Here is a 17,560-nt window from a genome sequence, read left to right as displayed (position 1 = left end):
CCAGCCAATTCCTTTTTCATTTCTTTAAAGTTATTCTTAGTTAAATCCAAAGACTTGTTTTGTGACCCTTCCTTCAAGCCTGTTAGTAATTTTGTTTGTATTATGGACACTATTCCCAAGATGCTGTCTTACTAGTCAGTCTCTTGTTTGTTATTCATAACTAAATCAAATATTGCCAGGTCCCCTTGTCAGGTTGACAACATGTTGCTTTAGAAAATCTGGATTGCATCCAATAAATTGTTTTCTATACTGTTGCTGGTTTTCTCCCAGTCTGTATATATTAAAATAATTTGTTAATCACATTATTCTTCTTCCAGGGAATAATATATACATACATTAAATCATCACATTCTGGAGACCTTCTTGTACATAGTGACTCAATCTAATGATTACATTAACTTAGATCTCTCCTTTCTACCACCATGATTACATTAATACTATGTTTCCCCACCACCCACCCACCCCAACCTCTTCTTTTCTGCTTTCCTCATCCTTTCTAATATATCCTATAATCCTCTATTTTTAGCTCCAATCTTAACTCAGCTGCAACATAATCTGTCTCATTGCTTCCACATCATTGTTTTCTAGCTGGATTTATATTGCTTATTTCTCTTATTTTATTTTCAATATTCTTAATGTTGGTACAAAGACTATGCGTTCGATTAACTGTCTTCCCTCTCTTAGCTTTTCAACTTCAGTGCATAATGGTTAAAAACAGGAGACTCAAGAGAATTCCTGCTTCCAGCGTCAATCCAATAACCTCTTTGAAAGTGCTTGGGGCAGAGTTTCATATTTTGTACTGTTGGCACTAATGGATCACCTGGGCATTGAGAAAACATAAAATTGCATAGGGAGAAATGCACACCTTTCAGGGAACCTATCTGGTTTTCTTCCCATTTATTTAAATGGAATGGAAAGTGGACAACTCCCTTATGAGCATGCTCCCCTGTCTGCCAATGTTGCTGCATTTATTGTGCCGAGGTAACCCGTTAGCCCAGGCTCAGTAACAAGTAAAGATGCTCAAGTGTGTGCCAATATCAGTTGACAACGCAATCGACTTGTGAATCCACAATGATTGAATAGATTTCTGATATATGTGTAATTCTGAGGGAATGCTGTACTCTTGGCCATCCATAGGCCATCCCGCCACAGATTTAATCAGGGTGGAGGTGGGAAGGAGTTGAGGTCCCCATCCACAATCCTCCTGCCTGATTAAATGCACCTTGCCACCAAATTCAATGTGGGAGAGGGCACAAGATCCTGCCCAATGACACAACTCAGTGCCAGCTTTCTTTCTAAAGCAAAACCCAGTTTACAATCTCCATTGAGACCAATAACTTCTAAAAAGAAATGTGAACTTCCAGTTAATAGCTGAAAGGATGACACAAGATTTTACATTTTAAGACATTTACTGTAACAAAAGACTAAAAGCACTGTTGACTAAAAACTACATTTGTAGGCAACTTATTCTTTAAACCACAAAATAAAAGATTCCCTTTTTTTCTTTTAGCACAACCGAAAACACACTTCACAGATATAATTTACACAGTCCTTTAAGTAGATATTCAATTCTGCTGGAATTCTCCTTCTATGTATTAAAAACATCAAGGGATAGGGGGATAATGCAGGAAAATGGTTTGGAAGTGGAAGATCAGCCATGATCTTATTGAGTGGCTGAGCGGTCTCGAAAGACTGAATGGCCTGCTGCTCCTTTTTCTTATGTTCTTATGGAAAGAATCCAAGATTATTCTTAGGTCCCAAGGGTTTACTTCTATTCTTTTTCTTTTTCAGCCTGGAAACTTTTAATCTTGGAACTGTCTTTCACAGTGAGGTTTTTGCCCCAGAGTTTCTTCCTCTAAGCCGAGCTAGGCAAATCTTCAGCCTCGTTTTTAACTCCTCATGAATTTGTGAGCTCCCATCCACATTCATGTATGGCGAAACACAGCATCTTGCTGTCTATTGCTGCTCTCCCATTTCTGGATCCTGATAGATTTTAATTTGTACACCCATGGCTCAGAGAACTGTATTGGAACCTTTATTCTTCTTGACCTACATAAATAACCTTCCCAACAAGTTGAAAAACAGAATGTGGCTATTTGCAGACAACTGTGTTTTAATCATCAGGGAAAACTCAAGGTCATGTCAATTCACTGCAAAATGATCTTATGAAATTGCAAAATTGGCAGGACCAATGGGAGACGGCATTCAATTCCAAAAATGCTACGTCATGTGCACCACCCACAGAAAGGATGCACCAATAGATAGCTTTAAGTTCTGTAATCAAATTCTCTGACAAGTAGGTTGACAACCATACACAGCAGTTCATCCTTAAAACAATCTTCAATGAAGTTTCCATATTCAGGAGATAACACCCAAGGCAAGCTATTTCTGAGGAGGAATCTTTTGGTATTGCAATAAAAATATCAGAGTAATAGCTTACCAAACATTTGTTTGTCCAGTCCTGGAGTTGCAAGTTGTGTATGGGATCCTATATGGCGAGAGATATAAATAAGATTGAAACGATCCAAAGACATGCCGCACAATTCTGCACAAATCAGTATGGGAAATACACCAGTGTCACATCCTTAATCAAAGATTTGGAATGGAAATCATTACAGCAAAGGAGAGAGATAGGTAGACTGACCATGTTCTATAAAATATGGAATGGTCTCATGGGAATTGACAAAAACATGTACTTAGTGCTCTCCGGCAATGACAAAACATGAGATAGCCATCCAGGCAAACTACAAAGACCATTTGTTTCCAAGGCAATGTATCAACAATCTCTCTTCCCAAGGACAGTCCCACAATGCAACAAAGGAAGCAGTCACAGCTCCATCACTTGAAATCTTCAAGACTTATCTCAAGATTAATTCTATTTATAAGTTTTTTATTATCAGGATTACCATATCAGCAGGTCATGTCTGGTTTAACTAGTGCCAACCATATAAATGTTGGTGGAATATGGATCTGTGATGCTGACATAACCAGAGCAGAATTCGACATTTTCAACATTTTTCTAGGACTTTGGGGCCTCACAGTATATCCACTATTAGCACATAGGCTGCTGCCGTTGTCTCCAAATGGAAACACCTTGCACCTTCTTTCCAGTAAAATAATCTGACCCCCTTTAATCTGTAACAAACCATCCAGGCTTGCTGTCAGACTGCCAGAACAGGTCACATGACTTCATTCATCTTACCCCAAATTAAAGACACAGTCCAAATGGTAAAATCAGCACTGGTCCATCAGCAACAGGCAACAGGACTGCTTCCACATGTATATTATGGAATTAAGAACAAGCAGGTGTGCGCTTTGCACAAACCAACTGTCTGATCAGTCTAGCACCTGCCTATACCTCCTCTCCCTCTTCCAAAAGCAAAGACACAAGGAAACTTCCAGTGGGAAACCCATTGCTTAATTGAAAACTAATGGTGATGAAATGGCAATTCCACAACAGTTGGCAACATATGCAGTTGGGGATAATATTTGCAATAGCAAAATTATTTTCTAAAATGCATGAAAATCAGCAAGGATCATTCAGGCAGTACTTTTAACTGAAGATCTTTTTTGTGTTTCTGAGAGATGAAAGAAATCTTTGGTGTTAATTAATAGAGTGCATAATTATTGGTACTTGAGAAGTAAATCACTACATGTGCAGTAAGAGCACAGATTTTAGGATGCATTGCTGCACCAATTAACTTTCCCTAAAGGTCATCCCTAGGTCTTAATTGCTTCATCTAACATTCTTGTGAGAATATAACAAATTATATCCCTGTTGATAAATGATGCAATCTTCAGTCTCCTTTGTGCTATGTAAGGTTGGGCCTTAATAACCTGGTACAATAAAAGCATAGCCTATCTCATAACTTTATATACGTATACAGGAGATCTAAACTATGGGCTGAACCTTCCGCTCAGCAGGCGGGAATAGGGCCCACTCGCCAAGGAGTAAAATAACGCGTGGTGACATTGGACGTGCATCCCAACGTCACAGCCCGTCATTCAGACTTTCAGTTCAGAGGGCGCGCACCCAAGTCAGCTGCGTGCCCACCGAACTGTCAAAGGCCAATTAAGGCCATTTAACACCCAATTAAAGTAATTAACAGAGCTGCCCACGGGCAGGATGAGGTTTCATGAATGATTTTAAATTCTGACAAAAATTTTTATTGAAATTAATGCACATGCCCCAGCTAATGTAAAACAAAAATAAAAATACCTGGAAAAACTCAGCAGGTCTGACAGCATCTGCGGAGAGGAACACAGTTAACGTTTCGAGTCCGTATGATTCCTCAACAGATCTGTTTTTGTTTTGGATTTCCAGCATCCGCAGTTTTTTGCTTTTATCCCAGCTACTGTGACAGTTTCATAAAAATTTTCTCGCCACTTTATTAAGTTTCTTGGACTTGAAACTAATCTCCCTGAGGCACCTTTGTGCCTCAGGGAGATTTCTGCGCTCTTTCACACGCATGCGTGGAAAAGCACACACCCGACTCAGGCAATCACACACAACCCCCACCCCCCCATCCGCCCACACGGGGAGTGCACAGCACTTCTGGGTGCGCGTCACGCTGGGTGGGCCTTAATTGGCCCGCCCACGTAAAATGGCAGTGCGGACCCAATCGGGGCACCAATCAAGTCTGTGCCCATTCCCGCCCAGCCCGCCCGACAGGCAGAAAATTCTACCCTATGTGTGTCACTGCTTAATGGAAGTTTTGCTTTCAATCCAGCAGAGGGTGGCAGTGAGACAGAAAGCAATGTGGACTCGGATTTTGGTCGAGCTCATTTAGATGACATCGTTCTTTCCCCAACTTCTGAGAAGGCCTTTCTAGCTCAGATTAATGCCAGAAATCCCAGCTATGTGCACAGTGCTGCTGCAACGGGAACAATTCAAAGTGATATGTAAGTATGAATAATTAGTACCTTTTTCTAATCCTGTCACAAATATAATTTTGAAAATTAGGCACATAGATGTTTGGAGCAGAGGGCAGAATTTTTAGCTTGGTGTGCAGGCGCATGGCCGACCTGCTTGAGCGTAAAATAGCTCGTGATAACATCGGGAGATGTCCCAATGTGATCCCGTGCTCGTGCGATATTTCGGTCGGTGGGCACCCATGAAAGTCGTGAGCGTGCCTGCCGACAATTAAGAGGGCAATTAAGCCCATTAAAGTTCCAACTGACTCTAATTTTTTGTGGTCCGTCCAACCTTATGATTGGTGGATGGTTGAATCTGGCAGGCGGACTTAACATTTCTGATGAAACCTCTTCCAAGGGCGGGTTGAGGTTTCTGTTGTTAATTTTAAAAAATTAAAATGTTTGGACAGAATTGTCATCGTCTATATGTTCAGGTGCCTGATTCTGATGCGTGGACATTTTTTTCTGGATTTTTAAATCTTTATTCATTGCTTTTAAATTCTTCAGCTCCCTGAGGCAGCTCTCTGCCTTCAGGGAGCTTTCATTCCACGCCCCCAGCACCCGTGCTTACATCAGCACCCAGCCTATTCTCACACCCCCACCCTGGCAGCGCTGAGCATTTCAGCACACCTTTCACACTGGCTGGCCATTAATTGGCCAGCTAGCATGAAATCGCAGTCGGGGGCCGATCGCAGTCCATTCCCTGGCTACTTCTGAGCCAGCTGATCGCCCACGCCCACCAAACTAAAACTTCTGCCCAGAAAGTAAATAAATAAATGTTCAAATTTCTGCCAAAAGGATAGACATTTCTGTGGGGTGCTTTATACTTTTTCTTGCATTAAATATTTCATGTATCAGCCTTATTTTCAACAAATGAAACATAGCAGCTTGCATTTATTTGGCACTTCTGCTGTAGTAAAACATTGAATACAATCTGCCAAACAGAAAAGAGAGGCTGCTTACTCTGAAATTTCAGACAGCAATGGCCAGGCCCATTGACGAGCAGCAGCTACATCTGCACAAGCATTACATAAATGGAGCACAACAAATACAGAGGGTTAACCATCACTTGCTAAACCAGGATTATAAGAGCACATAATTGACTAAGGGAAGATTGTGAATTTCCTTTTAGTATCCTAGTATAAATTTAGGAATATAAATGTAAATAGAGCTAAAATATTAAGAGGCAAAAGATGCTGCTATTTATAGTTTCCTTTTTAAGTGTTACAGAAGATGGTGAGTCATACATCAGAACTGATGATGAAAGTTATGAAAATGAATCTGTCCATCAACTTGAACATGAGTTGAAGCTGGAGGAATATCTGAAGCAAAAACTGCAAGATGAGAGCTATCAGGTAAGAAAGGACAATATGAACAATCATTGATGCCTAGAATTAGCTGCATACCGTATTTCTGGCAGCCAATTTGGTAAGAGAAAATGAGGTGCCACTGGTATACATGACTTTTCCTAAACAGGATAATTATTAAAATAAGGTTATTAAATTTCAGGTCTGTGGGAAAGGCTCCACTCTAAGCACACATCTCGCCCATAGGTGCATGTGACCTAGTCTAAATAAGTTGTCTCCTTAAAAGGAATTGAGAGCTTCTACCACTGATTTGCATTTTGAATGACATTTTGCTCCATGTGTTCCTTGATTTACTGAAGTGGTCTGCTATTTTTGATTTTAAGGGGGAGGTGAGGGGTTCCTGTTAATTCTTTGTTTAATTGTTCATTGGTCACAGCTGGAGGAACCTGTTGCAGGTTCTGCAAACCTTCATTGACAATTTGGAACTGACCATAAGTTCACAATCCTTTCTTTATCAATTATACATGTCCTTTGAGTTGTTTACATATTCTAGTCAGCCAAAGTGAAGCTGCCAATTTATGCATTCCAAATTTGAAGACTTGCAAACAACTTTGTTCTGGAATCGTACTGGCCTGATATCTAAAGGAAAAAAGCAGTGAGTTATAGCGATGAAACAATGATCCTGAATTTTCTCAGAGATTCTTTTACTGATTTTGCTGGAAATGCAAGAAGGTTTGCACTGCATTTTTATTATAGTAGCACTGTGGTAGAAAATATGATGAACTTTAGGGTCTATGTAAGCCTGAATTGCCTGAAAATTGAAAGTCTCAGTATTTGTAAGTCTATAGGACATTAAAAGTAACTGGAAGATCTTTGTATTAGGAGCATGGAACCTCATTCAATCATCCCTTGTGGGAGAGCTTTCCAAATTTGGAGTCAATCGACAAAATGTGTTTTGCCTGGAACCAGAAATTGTTACTATTACTTAGAGTTACTTTTATAATTTAAGTGTGACTAAAGTAATGCGAATAGTTTGATCTTTGGCAGCAACAGTCCTGCCCTGTGTAACATACCAGTGGCCAGTATATGTTGCAATATCCACATAATACATGTGCACAAAACCCAATGTGAAAGTGCTCAGGCATTTCGAGCCTGTGCACCATTATGCATTAGGCCCACTAAAGCCCAAAATTCATACAAATGAGGAGAAACTCCTTTAATGCGCTGGACAGTGCTCTAGCTGGATGCTTCAACTGAGTTCTTGCTGTAAAAAAGATGCACTGCTGTTTTTGTGTACCTGTTTGCAAATCACTGGGGGTCATTACTACCTTCACTACCAGGGCAATAATCTGGTGGAATCGATCACCCAACCATTCTGCTGTGGAATCTACCCTACTTTTATTCAAGTCAAGGTGACTTGTACCACAGACTGGCTTTCTTTTATTGCTGAAAGTGAAATTTACTCCCATTGATTCTCTGCTATGTTCTGTTGTACAAAGGAAAGTAGTGAAAGTTCATGAAGCCTTCTTAAAGCTGTACTTTATTTGTTATTCATGCTCATGGGTCCTGTGAACAGCGTTAGGGTGCTGAGTTGTGAGGAGCTATCGGTATAGCTATGGACATTCTCTTCTTGCAGATTCTGGAGGAGGAAGACCATAGGAAGCGTGCACTTCAGATGCATTCCTATATTTTCTCAATCAAAGCTTTGCCTTTATTGTTAAAATAGATTGAATTATAAATATGCTAAACTGAAAGAAATTTAATTTAACATTTTTAAGTAAATTCTCATTCAGCTTCCTATTTTGCTTTCAAATAATATCCCTTTTGGAACAGAGGTGCAGTATCAATATCTATGCTAGATATTTTAAATTTTCTTTTAACTCACATGCTGCTTCACCAGGTTTGCAATCTGTGGAGCTTAGATGCTATGCCACATATTCTTTTTCTTTTTCACCACATTTCTTATTTGAAGTTTCATATTTTATTTGCACATCTCACCTTTTAAAAACACCATTATTCTTTTGAGTGGTCACATTACTTACTCTTTGGGCTATCTCTCTTTCTCCTTATTTTATCTGCTATTTACAGGTCAGTTTGCAGGGGTGAACAGACTCTTCTGTGTCCTGCGTAAGTAATTTTTATCTATCATTGTTACATTGGCTCTCACTGCTGCTTTCTAATGCAGATTTTCTCAGGACATTTCTGGTAAAATGCCATACCACATTTGCTGAAAAACTACAACATGGGAGGATCATACGCAGAATAGATCATCCCATCACAAGTATTTATTTATTTTAATCCTTATTGTTTTGCAGAACTTCCTTACAATTACATTGGCCTGTAACTTCCGAGCTCCCCAGTGTAGGATTTGTGGTGGGTACCCCAGAGATGCACTGGGGAATCCCTCTGGGAAGTTCCCAGGTAAGGGTTTGCACGGTAATTGCCTAGAAGTACAAACTTCCTCTGGACATTTGCGCTGTGCTGGGAACCGTTCGAAAATGTGGCTTAAATTGCAAACTTCAGATGGTTCCGCCGGGGTTATACCAATAGTTACCCAGAAAAAGTTAGAAGAATTAAAACTTCTAACTTCTGAGTAATTATTGTAAAGACCCAGAACAACCCCATTGGACCCCCCCACCAACCCCCCCACCCCCCCGACTCCACCCACCCACCCACCCACAGGACCACCTCCGACCCCGACACCCCCAACCCCCAAACTCTGAGAACCCCCCCTGACCTCTGACAGCTCCGACACTCCTCCCCCCCCCCACCACCCCCACCCCCCCACCAAAACAGTCTGAACCCCACCCCCTCCAAACCTCCAACCCCCACTCACTGGACTCTGATCAACACCTCCCCCCTCCACACCCCCGGACCTCCGATTGATCCCCCCACCCCTCAAGGCCATCCCCGGATACCACCACCCCCCAAATCCTACCTACTTACCTTAGACACTTACCTTCCTCCTGGTCCGTCAATTTCCCTGGCCCTTTAAACTTGCCTGCTTTATAGCAGCAAGTGCTGTAAAAATAAATGAGGCCTAGCCCCCTTGAATACGCTGGAGTTACACCGCTGGGGCCTGTGAGGAATCTTTCGCTGCAAGCCCCAAGCAGCTCCAGCAAACAGAAGTGGCAACATAATTTTCAAGACTAGGTGAGTACGTATTTATTTCTTCTAATTTCTGCAGGCCAGCACTTTCTGACATTAGTCGGAGGTTATGGCCCAATGTCACTGTTGGTCACTGAGCATTGAATGCAAGCTTTTGGCCACCTCCGCAAATATCTCCTCATGTAAATTGGTGTCAAATTTTGTTTGATAAGCACCTTGGGGTGCTTTATTATATTAGGGCATTATATAATCGCAAGCTGCTGTTGAATGTGCCCAAACTATGCATATCTTTGTGGATTGTATTGATTGTATTCTTTGTCACAAGATGTAGTTGCACAGTGCAGGAAAGCTTCCCTGCCCAACTATTTTATTGCCAATCACTGACAAAAAGCAATCTTTCAAAAGAAGTTTGAATGTAAAACTTGGATTTTACTTACAATTACTACCCACATTTAGGCAAGTTTGGATTACTAAACTGAGTAAAATTGGGCAGTAATTTCTATCGTTCCAAATTTCCTCCCAAAAAACTGCTTTGGAATTTTCCTCTTCAAAGGCTGAAAATTCTCCTTTAACATCCAACCAGATTCTGCCCAGATGTACTTAATACAGATTTGTGAGCGTGAGCAATATTCCCATTGCATCTTTATCAATTTCTACCCCAAACCTAACTCCAATTATTACTACCACTTCAAAAATGATGCTACAAGCAACACAACAGTATAATAGAGGCTGGATACCAAATTGATGAGGCCATTTTGTTATTGGACCTAAGTATTGATGTTATTTTGTCTGCATTTCAGTTTTATCTGTTTGGTGATCTGGAGGTTCTGTCAGCATTTTTCTTGCCATATGTAGTTAACTCTGCAGAAAATACAGCTTTAGACTGGGGACATGGATTTTCCAATGTACAAAGAGGATGTGGATATGGAAAAGGCTACTAGAGCAATCACAGGAGATGTTTGTTTTCCACATATATATATATACCCACTCAACAGGGTTTACAGATCAAAGAAGTCTGTCTTGGATTTCTGTACTGTCACTGCCTCAGAAGGCTGCAATTTGCTCAATGAAACAAAGGAAGTTATATCAGTTGCTAGCTGAGAACCAGCAGCCCACTATGTACCAGCCAAAGTTAATGATGCCCTTTTAGCTGGATCCTTTCAAGCAGTATCTGATGACCTTTACCATATTAGTTGAGCAGCAGCTAAGCATTGCAGAAGGAAAGTCACTGAGGCTCTCTTCCACTGGGCTCCTCCTTCAGTTCTCTGCCCAAAAGCAAATCCGGCCCAGCACAGCTAGGGCAAGGAGGCAGGTCCTGAATCCACCTCAGCCAGAATGGGGATCAAAGCTCATGCTGTTGGCACCAATCTGATCCACAATGGCCAGAGTCTTAAAAGAAGTGGCTAATGAGATACTAGATGCATTGGTTTTAATTTTAAAAAATTCTCTAGATTCAGGAAAGGCCCCATCAGATTGGAAAATAATGAATGTGATTCCTCTATTCAAGAAAGGAGGCAGACAGAAAGCAGGAAACTAAAGGCCAGTTAGCTTAACATCTGTCATAGGGAAATTGCTGGAACCTATTAGTGAGGAGGTTATAGCAGAGCACTTAGAAAATCTCGATGCAATCGGGCAGCATCAACATGACTTTATGAAAGGGAAATTATGTTTGACTAATTTATCGGAGTTCTTTGAGGAAGTAACAAGCAATGCGGATAAAGGGGAACCTGTGAACCTGTGTACTTAGATTTCCAGAAAGCATTTGACAAGGGAGTAACATATTAGCATGGATTGAGGATTGGTTACCTAACAGGAAACAAAGAGTAGGGATAAATGGATCATCTTCAGGTTGGCAAGATGTGATGAGTGCCACAGGGTTCAGTGCTGGGGCCTCAACTATTTACAATTTATATCAAGGACTTGGATAAAGGGACCGAATATGGGGGTGCTAAATTTGCTGATGATGCAAAGATAGGTGGGAAAGTAAGTTGTGAAGAATATAGGAGCCTGCAAAGGGACATAGAAAGGTTAAGTGAAATTTGGCAGTTGGAGTATAATGTGGGAAAATGTGAACCTGTCCACTTTGGCAGAAAAAATGGAAAAGCAGCGTATTACTTAAATGGTGAGAGATTGCAGAACTCTGAGGTCACAAGAAGTTAGTATGCAGGTATAGCAAGTGATTAGAAAGGCAAATGGAATATTATCATTTATTGCAAGGGGAATGGAATATTAAAGGAGGGAAGTTTTACTGCAATTGTACAGCGTGTTGATCAGACCACATCTAGAGTACTGTGTATGGTATTGGTCTCCTTATTTAAAAGGGGTATTAATGTGTTAGAAGCAATTCAGAGTTTTACGTGACTGATACCTAGAATGGGGGTGGGGTGTTATCTTATGAGGAAAGGTTGGACAGTGTGGGTCTGTATCCATTGGAGTTTAGAAGATTGACAGGTGATCTTATTGAAACGTATAAGATCCTGAGGGGAGTTGACAGGGTGGATCCTGAAAGGACGTTTTCCCTTGTGGGAGAGATTAGAACTAGGTTCTAATAGGTATTAAACATAGTTTTAAAATAATTTACGACAGAGATGAGAAGAAATTTTTTCTCTGAGGATTGTGAACCTTTGGAACTCTCTTCCATGGAGAGCGGTGGAGGCAGGGTCATTGAATATTTTTAAGGCAAAGGTAGGTAGATTCTTGACTGACAAGGGAGCCAAAGGTTATCAGGGGGTAAGCAGAACGTGGAGTTGAGGCCACAATCAGCTCAGCTATGAATGGTGGAGCAGGGTCAAGGGGTCGAATGGTCTACTCCTCCTTATTCATATATCCAGCCGGTTCCCCAAGGAGTCTGAGCTGCTGTGGCAACATGCACTTTTATATGCATGTTCTAGTCCAGACCTATGGATAGTGATGGTAGAGGCTCCAATTTTTTTTCTATCACATGGCTCTTACTGCCTGTTTGCAGATTGATACTTAGCCTGCTTGACCACTTTATCAAATCCTGGAGTGGGAATTGAACCCCAGGGCTTCTGTCTCAGAGGCAGGGACACTGCCCAATGCGCCACATGACTTATTTTCCAGTGGGCTACATAGTTGCATTTCCTTCTCAATGCAGAAGATAAACAAAGCAAATGAGGCTTCCATTTTCAGACTGCCAGGGTTCCTAAAGCTCAAAGGAGCAACTGATGAAAATATATGAAATTTGAAGCCCCACATTAAAACCTATTCAATTTTTTACAATGCTAAATTCATTCAACTCTTTAAAGGTACAAGTCTATAAAATAATGAACTCAAAATTCTGTGTGGTCAAGCCTTGTTTAGTCCTGAACAACAGTGGTAACAAATCCATCCCATCCAAAACTACTTCTTACCACCATGTCTACCTTTTGTGACAGCTAACTTACTTCTTTTAACACATATTACTTCTCTGACGTGCATTTTTTGAGGAGGTGACCAGGTGTGTAAATGAGGATAGTGCAGTTGGTGTAGTTTATATGGATTTTAGCAAAGCCTTTGACAAGGTCCCACATGGGAGAATTATAAAGAAGGCAAATGCACATGGGATACAGGGTAATTTGATTAGGTGGATTCAAAATTAGCTTATTTGTAGGAGACAGAGGGTGATGACAGAAGGCTGCTTTAGTGACTGGAAGCCAGTGTCCAGTGGCGTACCACAGGGATCTGTGCTGAGTCCCCTATTATTCGTCATTTATATAAACGACATAAATGACTATGTGGGGGGTAAGTTTGTGGATGACACAAAGATTGGCCGGGTGACAAATAGTGAGGTTGAGTGTCTTGGGCTACAGGAAGATATAAGATGGGATGGTCAAATGTGCAGATAAGTGGCAGATGGAATTTAACCCTGAAAAGTGTGAGGCGATACACTTTGGAAGGAGAAATTTGACAAGGAAGTATTCAATGAACAACATGGCACTAGGAAGTTCTGAGGAACAAAGGGACCTTGGCGTGTGTGTCCATAGATCTCTGAAGGTGGAGGGGCATGTTAGTGGGGTGGTGAAAAAGGCATTTGGGATACTTGCCTTTATCAATCAAGGCATGGATTACAAAAGTAGGGAGGTCATGTTGGAGTTGAATAGAACTTTGGTGAGGCCACAGCTGGAGTACTGTGTGCAGTTCTGATCGCCACATTATAGGAAGGATGTGATTGCACTGGAGCGAGTGCAGAGGAGATTCACCAGTTATGAAGAGACGTTGGATAGACTTGGGCTGTTTTCATTGGAGCAGAGAAGACTGAAGGACGACCTGATCGAGGTGTACAAGATTATGAGGGGCATGGACAGACTGGATAGGGAGCAGCTGTTCCTCTTGATTGAATGGTCAGTCAGGAGGGGGACACAAGTTCAAGGTGAGGGGCAGGAGATTTAAGGGGGATGTGAGGAAAACTTTTTTACCCAGAGGGTGATGACGGTCTGGAATGCGCTGCCTGGGAGGGTGGTAGTGGCGGGTTGCCTCACATGCTTTAAAAAGTACCTGAATGAGCACTTGGCACATCATAACATCTAAGGCTATGGGCCAAGTGCTGGTAAAATGGATTAGGTAGATAGGTCAGGTGTATCTCACGTGTTGGTGCAGACTTGATGGGCTGAAGGGCTTCTTCTGCACTGTGTGATTCTGTGACTCCATCCAATTGTCCATTCATAACCATATGTATAGAAATACACTTAAAATGGTGCAGCAGCCCGCTAGTTCCCTCTGTCGCAGCAATGGATGTGATATTACCACTCATTACTTGCCAGATATTAGGGACCCCAGAAGAAAAAAAAACAGGGATTAGCAGCTGAATCATGTCGGTAATGGAGGACCTGCCCTGATTTTCCAGCCCCGCCTGCCGTCGGGATCATCTAGTGCCGCCAAAAGTCAATGGACTTTTGCCTAAGCCACCAAATCTCCTGCGGCGAGTCCCGCCACAACAAGGCTGGAAAATCTTGGCCCCTGACTTTCAAAACAATTGATAAAATTACTTCTAATTTAAAATTTTTTCACATGGTCATATAAAAGAGAAATTGGTTCATTTTTTTTTTAAAGTTAAAGATTATGGGGTTGTAATGGTATTCATTCCACCTATTTCTCATGCATACAATGGGAGCAAGACATACCAATTTAGCATTGGGGCATCTTAGAATCAGCCTGCACTGGTATAGTTCCTGGTGCTAAAATTGTGGGGGCCTTTTTGCTGATTTGCTGGATGAACACCTAAAACAAGGAGTAGGTCCCTGAAAAATATAAATTAAGGACTCAAAGCCTATTCAAGGTATTTGTTAACTATGAGTGTTCCAGGCTCAAGTGTTCCTTAGTGGCCGAGAGGTATATTAGAAAATAATATTTTTTAAGAACTCTTCCTGTGGGACTAAGAGTGCAACCCTTACTCCACAGGCATCACAATCCCATCCCCATTGCCTGCTCCAGACCAAAATCTACCAGCTCCATTATCTAAAGAAAAAACCTCTGTCAAGGATTATTGGCAAAATGCACACTGATTCAGTATGGAATCATATGGACTAGAAAATTACCATTAATCTCCGATTTGTGCTGAGCGAGCAGATCTCATTGGAATGCTACAGTTGAATTTTGTAGAAGTTAATTGATCATCGACAAAAGCATCAAACAGGTGATAGTGAATCGGCAGTTCATTTTACACCATGTCCAATGTTCTTTCTTGCTAAAATTCAATGAGGAAGAAAATCGGGCATGATGTAAAAAGCACTGTGGATTTGTTATTGCCTATTTTGTGCTTTTGTTGAATACCAGCTTCACTCCCTATGTAGCCTGCATAGGAAGGGGAAAACTTGTCTTGGATTTTTACTATTGATTGTTACCTATTAACCGAGTAATTTAAGGGATGCGCAAGATAAATCCACGGGTAATGACAGAAAAATGCCAGAAATATTACTTTGCCTCAGTATTTATCAGGGTGACTGGGGTGGTCACAACATTAGATGAAGTGACAGAAAAAATAATAAGATATTTAAGATAGAAAGGTGAGAGATAATTAACTAATCAAACTTAGGATAAATCCCTGGTCCGGATAGATTACTTCCATGGGCTGAATTTTCTGTTTTGGGGGGGGGAGCAGGCACGGGTCGGGGGGTGCACAGACCCAATCGCCGCCCATGATCAGGTCCACGTCACCATTTTACGTGTTCGCCTGCCCAGTGTAATGCCCAATTCCCAAGGATACCGGGAGTGGGCAGGCGGCGGCAGGAGTGCATTGTCCACTGGGTCCAATAGCAACCCGGTGGCCTGTTTATCTGAAGTGCTGGCGGCTGCTCACAATGTCAAGTGGAAGGGCTTACCAAGGGGCTTCTGGTGAACAGGCCAGTCCAGAGGATAGGGCAGCGGAGCAGGCGAGGCTGGGGGGTAGGGAAGCGGGACAGGCCAGGCCAGAGGGTAGTGTGCCCCTCATTTTTCGGATGACTGCCTTGTTGCTCTCCTCGAGGAGAAGATAGCATGGCAGGAGGTGCTGGCTCCCCAGGATGAGAGGAGGAGGTCCCTCCACATGATGAAAGATGCCTGGGAGGAGGTGGTGAGCTCCCGCGATGTGGCGCAGCGCACCTGGATCCAGTGTCGCAAGCACTTCAATGACTTGTTGCGCTCTGGCTGGGTGAGTACCACTGCGGCAATGGTCATGTAACCCAGCAGGTCAGCTTATCCCCCTGCTGCCTGCACCGTCCCCCCACCCCCAAGTCTGAGTGTAGGGACTACATTGAATCATTGACGGCATTTGCTTGATGGGCAAGCAGATACTACTCATGCTGAGGACAGCCTGAGAGGGTGATGAAGCGACGTGTATTGCTCCCTGCAGCATGTGTTACACTGAGTCCCACATGACTGGTTTGGGGCAACCTGGAAGAGCTGCACTTAGACGCTATGTTTGAACTCCAGGACATGTTCAAGTCAGGGTGATGACATGCTGGGAGGGGAGCTTCAAAATGGCATGGCAACGAACCATCTGCTGCACTCTGCGCTCCATGTGCTTGAGCCTCCTTGCTATGTAAGGAAATACCATGTGGTGCCTAATGTGATGTAGGCAGCATGTGTCCAAGGGGGAAGTCGGGGGGTGTGGAGCAGGCTTAGCATCTTTGTGTGAGTGTTCGGCAACAGTGGGGTGAGGAGGCTCTAGAGCCCTGATATGTCCCGCTCTGGTTGGAGTGGGCTGTACCCGAACAGAGTCCATGTGCAATTTGCACTAATCAATGCTCGTCTCTCAGCATTTTCAGGAGAAGAATGCTCATAACGTGGCAGAGCGTGCGAGGACTGGCAGTGGCCAGGCGGAGATCGCCATTCTTAGCTGCTTTGAGCTGGAGGCCCTGGATCCGGAGAGGTGCCATGCGCCAAGGTCCACTGATATCGGTGAGGCTGGGGTGCCACGGCCTGGTATTTATGCCTAACAGTGAGGTCAGCATTGTTCTCCCAACAGCTATAGCACTGCTGAACGTTAATTGATTTAATTTTGCAACATGGCTTGACCATTGGTGATGGAAGGATGAGTGAAAAATGATCCGGGGGACAGGGATACGCTTTGACATTGTCTCCGCATTAACTGATCCATTGTCCTTGTTCTTCCTTTCAGCATCATCGGAGCAGGGCCGGGAGGAGGAGCAGCAGAGGCCCCTCTCACACTTGAGGAGCCTGAAGTGTCTCCAGCGTCACACCATTTCTGCGAGGCAGGCGCCAGCGCAGATACTAGCACCTCGGTGGGAATTCGAACATCGGTTAGTGTCCCAGGGCACAGTTGTGAGGACACTTCACAGTCGCTGAAGGAGCTGGCAGTGACAGAAAGCGGCCATAGCGCTAGCAGTCGGAAGACTGCAGGAGCTAGGCACATGCTCAGTCGGTGCCTGATGTTGTGCCTCTGGAGCCGCCTGCGACACAGCAGGTGCAGGAAATGCAGCTGGGTGTGCGGGAGCATCTGGGGCCGATTCATGAGGCAATGCTTGGCTTGGTCTCCGTGGTGGAGGAGTTTACACGGACAATTGTGGAAGTAATGAGCTACATGTCCGAGCGCCATGCATCCTCCATGGAGAGAGTGGCGACTCTCGTGGAGTGCCTCCTCCAGGAGACCCGTCATGGCTTCCTGGGGATGCGCTCTGACCAGCAAGCCCTCACATCGGCATTGACCTCAGTTGTCAGTGCCAATTTGGGAGATGGTTTGGGCAACTTTCCCAGCTTGGTCCCCATCCATCCACCATGAGCAGGGTGAGGTCTCC

At 43.0% G+C, this 17,560-nt stretch overlaps 1 protein-coding gene across 23 annotated transcripts in view; it reads left to right on the top strand.

Moving 5' to 3' along the window:
- Positions 1-17,560, top strand: part of dtna (dystrobrevin, alpha) — a 444,909-nt gene that overhangs the window by 407,901 nt on the left and 19,448 nt on the right. For 12 of the 23 annotated variants that reach the window (XM_041189637.1, XM_041189635.1, XM_041189640.1 and 9 more), the window contains 2 exons: positions 4,731-4,902; positions 6,137-6,269. In XM_041189637.1, coding sequence (XP_041045571.1) covers positions 4,731-4,902; positions 6,137-6,269 — 305 coding nt within the window. Of the gene's footprint in view, positions 1-4,730; positions 4,903-6,136; positions 6,270-8,309; positions 8,349-17,560 lie in introns of all 23 variants that reach the window. The other 11 variants (XM_041189657.1, XM_041189656.1, XM_041189653.1 and 8 more) reach the window with 3 other exon arrangements.

This window comes from Carcharodon carcharias, chromosome 6 (genome assembly GCF_017639515.1).
Source record: "Carcharodon carcharias isolate sCarCar2 chromosome 6, sCarCar2.pri, whole genome shotgun sequence".
Classification (NCBI taxonomy): domain Eukaryota; kingdom Metazoa; phylum Chordata; class Chondrichthyes; order Lamniformes; family Lamnidae; genus Carcharodon; species Carcharodon carcharias.
The sequence above is the reverse complement of the archived record's forward strand: the minus strand, read 5'-3'. Positions and strand labels throughout refer to the sequence as shown.